Source organism: Puma concolor, chromosome B4 (assembly GCF_028749965.1).
Source record: "Puma concolor isolate L17-30 chromosome B4, mPumCon1.1.hap2, whole genome shotgun sequence".
Lineage (NCBI taxonomy): Eukaryota > Metazoa > Chordata > Mammalia > Carnivora > Felidae > Puma > Puma concolor.
The window spans coordinates 6547714-6558177 of record NC_141673.1 but is presented as its reverse complement, the minus strand read 5'-3'; the positions used below and the strand labels follow the sequence as shown (position 1 = coordinate 6558177).

Genomic DNA, 10464 nt, shown 5'->3' with positions numbered 1-10464 from the left:
CGGTGTTGGGAAAACGGGACAGCCACATGCAAAAGAATAAAACTGGACCACTTTCTTATGCCGTGTGCAAAAATAAACTCAAAATGGATTAAGAACCTAAATGTGAGACCTGAAACCATAGCATTCCTAGAAGAAGGCACAGGCAGGAATTTCTCTTAACATCAGCCATAGCAACATTTTTCTAGACATGTCTCCTAAGGCAAGGGAAACAAAAGCAAAAATAAACTATTAGGATGACATCAAAATAAAAAGCTTCTGCACAGCAAAGGGAACAGCCCACAAAACTAAAAGACAACCCGCTGAATGGGAGAAGATACTTGCAAAGGACTTATCTGATAAAGGGTTAGTGTCAAGTGTATAAAGACCTGATACAGCTCAACATCCAGAAAACAATCTAACTAAAAACTGGGCAGAAAACGTGAATATGCATTTTGCCAAAGAGGACATCCAGATGGCCAACAGACCTATGGAAAGATGCTCATCATCACTCATCATCAGGAAAATGCAAATCAAAACCGCAATGAGATGTCACCTCACACCTGTCAGAATGGCTAAAATCCAAGCACAAGAAACAACAGGTGTTGGCGAGGACGTGGAGAAAAGAGAACCCTGCGTACTGCTGGTGGGAATGCAAAGTGGTGCACCTGCTGTGAAGACAGTATGGAGGTTCCTCAAAAAATTAGAAACAGAATTACCCTATGATCCAGAAATCGCACTACTGGGTATTTACGCAAAGAATACAAAAACACTAATTCAAAGGATACATGCACCCCAGTGTTTATAGCGGCGTTCTCTACAACAGCCAAGATACCTTGGGAAGCAGCCCAAGCGTCCATTGATAGGATAAATGGATAAAGAAGATGTGGTACATATATACGAGGGAATATTATTCAGCCATGAGATGCCACGAAATCTTGCCATTTACAACAACATGGATAGAGCTAGAGAGTATTATGCCAAGTGAAATCAGGCAGTCAGAGAAAGACAATCCCATATGATTTCACTCATAGTGGAGTTTAGGGAAAAAACCAACAAAGAAAAAAAGAGAGACCAAAAACAGACTCTTTTAACTGTGGGAAGCACAGTGATGGTGGCCAGAGGGGAGGGTGAGGGCCTGGGTGACAGGATGGGTGATGGTGAAGGGATGGAGAGCACACTTTTCGTGATGAGCGCTGAGTAACGTATAGAACTTCCGAATCACTACCCTGTACGCCTGAAACTAATAGAACACTGCGTTAACGACACTGAAATTGCACGAAAACAGACGAACGGGACCTATCTATGTGCTGCCTACAAGAACGCACTTTAGACATTTGGGCGGACACACAGACCGAGAGTGAAGGGACGGAAACAGATGTTCTGTGCGAGTGGAAACGAAAAGAAAGCTGAAGTAAATAAGGGACAAAGATGGGAGAGACATAATGGTAAAGAGGTCAACCCCACAATGATGTAACATTGGTAAACACTTATGTGCCCAACATAGAAGTACCTGATCACATAAAGCAAATACTAACAGATCTAAAGGGAGAAGGAGAGAGCAATACAGTAAGAGTGGGGGATTTTAATACCCTGCTTATGTCAATGGCTAGGTCACCCAGACAGAAAATCAGTAAGGAAACATTGGCCTCAGGCGACACATTAGGCCAGATGGACCGAACAGACGTTTACAGAACATTCCATCCAAAAGCACACCTCACATCTGTCAGGATGCCACCATCAAAAAGACAAGAAACAAGTGTTGGAGAGGATGTGGAGAAAAGGAAACCCTTGTGTACTGTGAGTACGAACGAGTGCAGCTACTGTGGAAAACAGTATGGAGGGTCCTCAAAAAATTAGAAATAGAACTACCCTATGACCCAGCAATTCCACTTTTGGGTATTTATCCGAAGAAAATGAAAACACTGGGGTGCCTGAGTGGCTCAGGTGGTTGAGCGGCTGGCTTTGGCTCAGGTCATGATCTCAGGGTTCATGGGTTCGAGCCCTGCACTGGGCTCTGCACCGACAGTGCTGAACCTGCTTCGGGTCCATTCTCTCTCTCCCCACCTCTCAAAAATAAAATAAAATATTAAAAAAAAGAAAGTGAAACACTAACTCGAAAAGATATATGCACCCTATGCTCACTGCAGCATTGTTTACAGTGGCCAAGATATGGAAGCAAACTAACTGTCCACTGATGGATGAATGGATAAAGAAATTGTGCTACAAATGCTTTCACAGAGCAAGAATTCCTTTCCCTTGAAAGGTCCTTCTAGCTGGACTAAGAATCAAGTTGACATGAGAGGGCTGAATAGGCGAAAATCAAATTTAATAGCCTATATACAGGGAATCCACACAGACATGGAAATTCCAAAGGCAGTCAGGCAAAATGAGGTCCATATGTCATTGTGAACCCGGGAGAAGGGGGCAGACGTCTGAGACTTCAGAGGGAGGGAACGTACTTCATGGCAGGGTAAGAAGGGATGTTTGTTTATTAGATATTTGCCCTGCATGGCAGGGTAAGAAGGGATGTTTGTTTATTAGATATTTGCCCTGCCATACAGATGAGTCACTCAGATAAAATTTACCTCTGATAATAGCCCTCATTCTGAGAAAGACCCCCTATTTATTTATTTATTTATTTATTTATTTATTTACTATTTTTAAGTTTATTTTTATTTATTTTGAGGCAGAGAGGGCAAGCAGGGGAGGGACAGAGAGAACGGGAGAGAGAAAAATCCCAAGCAGGCTCTGTGCTGTCAGTGCAGAGCCCGATGTGGGGCTCAAACTCAAAAACCAAGAAATCATAACCCGAGGTGATATCAAGAATCAGATGCTTGGGGCGCCTGGGTGGCGCAGTCGGTTAAGCGTCCGACTTCAGCCAGGTCACGATCTCGCGGTCCGTGAGTTCGAGCCCCGCGTCGGGCTCTGGGCTGATGGCTCAGAGCCTGGAGCCTGTTTCCGATTCTGTGTCTCCCTCTCTCTCTGCCCCTCCCCCGTTCATGCTCTGTCTCTCTCTGTCCCAAAAATAAATAAACGTTGAAAAAAAAAAATTTTTTTTTTTTTTAAAAAAGAATCAGATGCTTAACCGACGGAGCCACCACGCGCCCCGGAAAGACCCTCAGTTTAGATTCTTCTGTGTGGTTGAGGAAGGGACAGAAGTTTCTCTTGAGCCCAATAGGGTCTCAAGTGCCTTCAGCTCAAAATAACCCACGTGCCAAAGTGGCACATTCTGGAGGGGAGGGGTGTGGGTGAGACCTGAACCCCTTCAATACAATGGAATGTTATTCGGCCATAAAAAGAATGACATCTTGCCATCTGTGACAACATGGATGGACCTCGAGGGTGTTATGCTAAATGAGTCAGACAGAAAGACAAACACCGTATGAGTCACTTACATGTGGAATCTTTAAAAAAAAAAAAAGAAAGAAAGAAAAACCCCAAAAACAAAAAACCGCAAGCTCACAGAGAGAACGGATTGCTGGCTGCCAGAGGCAGGGGAGGGGGCTGGCAGAGGTGGGTGGAGGAGGTAGAAATTTCTTTTGACTTTATTTTTGGTATAAGTTTATTTTACTTTTTAATGTTTATTTTTGAGAGAGACGGAGTGCTAGCGAGCAGGGGAGGGGCAGCGAGAGAAGGAGACACAGAATTCGAAGCAGGATCCGGGCTCTGAGCGGTCAGCACAGAGCCCCACGCGGGGCTCGAACCCACAAGTGGCGAGATCATGACCTGATCCCAAGTCTGACACTCAACCGACTGTGCTACCCAGGCGCTCCGGTATAAGTTTATTTTTATTTATTTATTTTTTTTTAACGTTTATTTATTTTTGAGACAGAGAGAGACAGAGCATGAAGGGGGGAGGGGCAGAGAGAGAAGGAGACACAGAATCGGAAGCAGGCTCCAGGCTCTGAGCCATCAGCCCAGAGCCCGACGCGGGGCTCGAACTCACGGACCGCGAGATCGTGACCTGAGCCGAAGTCGGACGCTTAACCGACTGCGCCACCCAGGCGCCCCAAGTTTATTTTTTAAAAATACGCACGGGACTAAGCTGTATTTGCTAGTATGTAAAATGCGCGGCGATAGAAGACATCGCAAACTGACACGGATTTTGTTTAAATGGTGCGTTTTCCTTTACACGTGTACTGCACAGGCCAGCCGCACTTGCACGTGAGCTGGCCCCAGGCCCCATTCCTTCACTCAGTTCCACGACGGCCCTTGCCCACCTGCTACACCGTCTTTCTTGTGGCACCTAGAATTTCAGCTTCTACCTAACGTTGTGGCAACACCTCGACTCCTCCTGAACTGTGGGTCAGGGTAACAATAAACGCAAGTGCCAGGAGACGACCCAGCCCAGCTCCTCCTCCGGCGGGTAGCGGGTGCCCCTTACAACAGCCCCCAGGAGGCCGCGCTCTGGTGTGTGCCACCAGCAGGGGTCAGCGCCGGCCCCTCCTCCGCAGGCAGCGGGGACAAGGAGGCCCCGCCACGGGTGGAGCCTACCCTCCGACGCTACTAGAAACTGTAACCAGAAGGGAGTAAACCTCTCCCGTTCCTCTCATTCCCGCCCCCCCCACGCCCCCGGCTTCCAGTGAGACACAAATACAAGCTAAATGTTGCTTTCTTTACTGTAAAAAAAAAAAAAAGCAACTCCAGGAACCAGTGCTCCTGCCACCCCTCCCTGCCGGACTCTACAGTTTGCCCGTGAACAGCACGGGTCCACTTCCATGTACATTTTTTCCGGTTAGCGCAGTAAATATATTTTCTTTACGGTTTTCTTAATACCACCTTCTCTGGCTTACTTTATCGTAAGAATACGGTGTGTAAAAATACACACGATATGTGTTAATTGGCTGTTATCGACAAGGCTTCTGGTCAACAGTAGGCTATTTTAGTAGTTAAGTGTTTGTGGAGTCAAAAGTTATATGCTGGGGCACCTGGGTGGCTCGGTCTGTTAAGCGTCCGACTTCGGCTCAGGTCATGATCTCACAGTTCATGGGTTCGAGCCCCGCGTCGGGCTCTGTGCTGACAGCTCAACCTGGAGCCTGCTTCGGATTCTGTGCCTCCCTCTCTCTCTCTGCCCCTCCTCCGCTCGCTCGCACTCTGTCTCTCTTTCTCTCAAAAATAAATAAACATCAAAAAAAAAAGTTATATGCAGATTTTTTGACGGCACGGTCAGCGCCCCTAATCCTGCTGTTGCCCAAGGGTTAGGTCCTCTGCTCTATAACGTGCTAATAAACCTATTTCGTGTTCATCTTCCTCCACGAGAGCGTCAGCTCACGGGGCCAAGCTGGCTTCCTGAACAGAGCGAGGGCTCCACCAGGAGCCTGGATGGGCTGGTCCAGGACGGCCGGCCAGCGAGGGGCCTCAGGGCACTGCCGTCCGGTCCACAATTCACCTATATCCCAGCCTAGGTCTCAGCCAGGAGGCCCAGGACCCGATCTGTCAACCCTGAAGGGTGGCTCCTCCCACTCATGAGATGGGCACCTGCCCCTAGAGCCTGTCTGCCTGGTTCCAGGGGAGGTAGACGCCGTGGGGGGGGAGGGGGGGTGGATGCGAATGACATCACACGCCGGTGCCCTAAGGATGCTTCAAAAATGTCCATTTCCCACCACTTAGAAGTTTCCCATGAAAATGCAGGGCCCTGCTTCTCTTGAAAAGCGGAAAGGCCCGGCCCGTGGGGCTGCAGCCTGACACGAAGGAAGGACACGGAAGGACGGCTGGCTGAGGGGCCTCTGGAGGGAGTGGGGGTCTCCGAGGCTGCACCACCTCCCTGCAGGCTCCCAACCCTACAGCCAGACGCCATCAGGACCACCGGCCAAGAAGCCCAACCTGCTGCTTTTCTCACAGCAAAGAAGAGACTCAGGTATTTCCCGTACCCACGTCTCTACCTAAAGCGGGAGAATGAAGCGGAATTTAACTCCCAGGGGGCAGCCTCGGTTCGGGTTTTGGAGGTGGCCCTCATCCACTGCCTCCTACATGACCTTGGCAAACAGCCTACCCGGACAGGTCGAATGAGGGTAAGGGTGCGTCGGCCTGACCCCAGCCGCTGCCCAGGGAAAAAATGGGTGTAACGTGCCTTAGAGGGTACAAAGCGGGGGCAGTTGCCCCCAACCCCAGCAGTGACCCTGAAGACCTGCCCCAGAGTGAGCCCCCCACCAAGGGGACAAAGGCCAACTTTCTTTGTCCGGTGGGGGGTGGGGCAGCCAGGGAGGGCCTTGGGCTCTGGGGGAGGAGGATGTGGGTTCAAGCCCCGGCTGTGGTGCTTTCCAGCTGTGTGCTGTGGGACACTTACTTCCCCTCTCTGATCCCTCCTTATTTTTGTGAGAGGGCATCATACTACCTCCCTCGCACACGGCCACCCTGAGCACCACTGGAGACGAAGGGTGCAGAAGGCTCAACCCTGAGAAGGGTCCAGCGCCGCCCCCCCCCCCCCCCGCCCCCGGCCCCCTCAGCCCTTCCTCCCCTCACCTTCGGGGGCTTTGTCCACCGTGTACCAGAGCTTGAAGCGAGCAGAATGTTCGTTCCTCAGTTCCTCCAGCTCGGGCCGCAGCAGGATGTCCTTCTCAGTCTGCGGGGGACAGGGCCCAGTGGTCAGCAGGGACGGCTCGTCATCCACCCGCTGGGGGCCACGCACTTGGCGGCGCTTGCTGGGGAGCGGCCCGGCAGAGCCGAGCCAGACTCCCAGAAACTCCCAGAAACCCCCGCCCCGCTCTGCCCACCTCGCCGGAGGAGCGGATCAAAGCTGCAGACAAGACGTTCATTACAAACGGCGTCTGCGGAAGGCGCCCAGCACTGTGGGAGACGTGCCCCTTGTAAGCGGGAGCGGGGAGAGCGAGCAAACGAGGCCGGGCACACGCAACCGCAGAGCAGGGACGGACCATCCTGACCGTCCACTTAAAAGAGCCAACCGTCCCGCCACCCTCATCCCTCGGCCAAGCCTCTTTGTGCTCTGGCGTCTCGGGCTGTATATCCGTAAACTGGGAAACGGAGACACTGCTCCCCAGGTCACACCGGCTCCTTCCACAGCCTCGCCCATGCTGACCCCCTGCTCGACCTACAGCTCCCCACTCTCTGCTCACACCGGCCTCATCCGGCTGGCCCCACGTGACCGTGTACTTCAGCCTGGTACCACCTCCTCCAGGAAGCCTTCCCAGACTCCCCAGGGGCATCAGCGTGCTCCTCACATAGGCCCTCTGACCACAGGCCTTTGCCTCATGCGTTCACAGATCACAGAAGATAGAAGGGGCTCCTCCAATCAGTGGGCAGCCTAACTGACCTCATGGGACTGTTATTAAACTGGGGGCCAAGGGATCGCCCACTCACAAAGCACTACTGAGCCCCTGGGCCAGGGCAGAATGGCCCTCCCCACGGAGGCAGACAGCGAGAGATGCGGAGATGTATTTTCTCTGTCCCACGTGACCAACGGCACCCGGACAGGCTCAGCGAAAGGGACTATTGGGGGCGCTTAGTGGCATCGAGAGGTGGGCAGGAAAAGACAAATAATTCGAAGCCACAGCGATGAACATTTGCTGAGTACCTGCTGCCTGGAGGGCTTCTTGCTACAGGAGGGGCTGACCCAGCCGTACTTGTTCTCATAAGGACCCCGCAGTCCTGACCCCTCAGTGTTCCCCTCTGGGAAATGGGCTGCAGGCAGGAAGCACGAGCCTCTGAGTGTCTCGGGGAGGAGGGTGTTGATCGTTTCTCCCATTTCTAAGGGGGGCAGGGGGCCGTGCCTGTGCTGATGGGAGTGAGAACAGGGCCAGGGCTCAGGCTCGACAATCTGTGTGTGAAAAACTATAGAAAATATAGGAGAAAAGAAAAATCAGCTGATAGTCTTATCAGGTCAGTCTATTACCTGATAGAGATAACAGATAGATAGAGATAGAGATAGAATTTTTTGTGTATCTTTTAGATTTTGTTTTCTTTTTCTGTTCATGTTTGTTGGTTTGTTTATTTATTTATTTAAAGAGAGAGAGTGAGCACGTTATTTATTTATTTTAAGAGACAGAAAGTGAGCAAGTGCATGTGAGAGAGCAGGGGAGGGGCAGAGAGAAGAAGAGAATCCCAAGCAGCCTCCATTCTATCAGCACTGAGCCTGACACGGGGCTCGATCTCACAAACCATGAGATCATGACCTGAGCTGAAATCAAGAGTCAGACACTTGACTGATGGAGCCACCCAGGCGCCCCTAGACTTTGTTTTCTAATAACTACATATCCTTTTTTAACAAAAATAGGACCAGGGCGTGCAGGCCACCTTGCCACCTGCTCTTTTTTTTTTTTTTTTAAATGTTTCTTTATTTTTGAGAGAGACAGACAGAGCATGAGTGGGGAAGGGGCAGAGAGAGGGAAGGAGACACAGAATCTGAAACAGGCTTCAGGCTCTGAGGCTGGAACTCGGGAACACCGAGATCGTGACCTAGGCTGAAGTCGGACACTTAACCAACTGAGCCACCCAGGCGCCCCGCCACCTGCTCTCCTAAGGAAAGAACGCACCGCAGACCCCCCACATGTCACCGGCCTCTGAGCACCAACGCTTCCCTTACCAGCTGCCCAGCTTGTGCTGGACCAACGGACTGTTCCCTGCTGAAGGACATTTAAATCGTTCTGAACACCCTCCTTCACAAACAATGTCTCCTTGACCATCCTCACTGCCCTAAGTTCTTAGATGAATCTGAGAAAGTGGAGTTTGGGGCAGAAAATTCCACGTGGGTATGGCATTCAATACCCGCAGCCCCGTATTCCCTGGGTGGGCCTCTCTCACACCAGCAGCGACGAGACTGTCTGTCTTCCTACAGCTTTGCCAGCACTGTGTAATGACCGTTTCACAGCTCTGCCCATCAGAGGCACGGAGCGTCGATCTCACGTTTGTTTGTTTGCTTTTAAGCAATCTCTACACCCAGTGTGGGGCTTGAACCCATGGCCCCGAGATCGAGTCTCACGCTCTTCCAACTGAGCCAGCCAGGTGCCCGTATTTATTATCGTTTCAAAAAGAGAGACGTTGTATCCCTAGCTCTATCTCTTTAGTTTGAAAAGACTCTTTCTATAGTGGTGCTGCAGCATGGGTTTCTTCCCCAGCTGTTTATCTACCTCATTTATAGGGTTTTTTTTTTCCATTTCTAAGCAGATGGGCTCTCCTTTGGTGTTTTGTTTAGACGGCCCATCCCCACTCATTCATTCAACACTCACAAAAAGGCTCACCTAGCGCCTCTAACGCACCACTTTTCTACACGTACGTTTTTAACCTAAATATCATTTTACTTTAAGGTTAAAGTAGGGTCTACTCAGCACTTTCCAAAGTCATAGCAGCTGACCCAACGCTCCTTTCCATCTCTCTCCTCGGGTTTGAGACGCCACCTGCACCAACTGGACAGTCTCCTGTATGCTCGGCCCTGTCCCTCGGCCAGTGCTATTCAACCGAACTTTCTGCCACGATGGATGTGGGAATGTTCCGGATCTGTGTTACCCAACACAGTAACCGCAGGCCACGCGTGGCTACGGAACCCATGAGAGAGGGTGTTTTCCATCTTAGTTAATCTTCGCTAACTTAAATGTAAATAGCCACGTGTTCTAGCATGTTCCGGCACAGTCTGGATTTTCCATCGTGTCACCTGGAAATGCTTAAGCCCCAGTAAGCCCAGTTCTCGTGTGTGGCTTTGGAGCCACTGTTTCCATCACAGATGTGTTAGTAGCACGATCAATTCTACCCTGTTATTTTCTCTTTTCAAACTTTCTTGGCTGCGCACGGACACTCTGTCTTCCCAGAACACTAGCACCTTGTGTGCACGTTTCACTCTCCTTCTATCACTGCGCACACTGGGACTCCCGAAGGCTCCGTGACCTGCCACGCTGCCCCAACGGAACGCAAAACCAGATACGGGATCCAGCGGCTTCCACTAAGCCACACATCACAAAGGCTTGCAAAAACGTAAAACAAGACAGTATTTCCTAAAATACAGTTACTCTCGTACACTACGCTCTGCCTCGAGTCCTGGTCGCGCTCCTTCCTGTGCGACTGGCAGGTCCAGCACCTCTCCGGGTCTCTGAGCCCAGAGCTATATAAAGTGGAGATCATTCTACCGCCCAGCGCAGTGGGCCGACAGGCGTGAGGATGTCTTGTTCAGGTGACAGAGGACTGACGGCCTCCAGAGACTAACCCAGCAGCACCAAGTGGAACCAGCGTCCCCCCATCCCACCTCACCCCATCCCCACCACCTCAGAACACTGGCTCTTCCCACCCATCCCCGGGCCCCTTCGCAGCCCCCTCGGTGGGCCTCAGAGCTGTGTCCTGCAGCTGTGCGGGTCCAAGGACTCAGGCAGGCCCCTCCCCCTCTGAGCTTCATTCCTCAAAGATGGGCCCTGGGGCAAGCTGACCTGAACCACATCCGAGAGGCGCAGGGGGCTGGGCATGGCCCCCCCACTGTTGGGGGATGGGTGTCTCACCTTGGCTTTGCCCCAAAGGGGTATCACTCTGCAAAACCCACACATTCAG

The 10464-nt window shown here is 51.3% G+C and overlaps 1 protein-coding gene across 2 annotated transcripts in view; it reads right to left on the bottom strand.

The window, feature by feature from the left end:
* CYB5R3 (cytochrome b5 reductase 3) overlaps positions 1-10464 on the bottom strand; it is a 28249-nt gene that overhangs the window by 1945 nt on the left and 15840 nt on the right. For both annotated transcript variants that reach the window (XM_086712112.1, XM_086712113.1), the window contains exon 8: positions 6442-6541. In XM_086712112.1, the coding sequence (XP_086568238.1) occupies positions 6442-6541 (100 nt within the window). The remainder of the gene's footprint in view (positions 1-6441; positions 6542-10464) is intronic.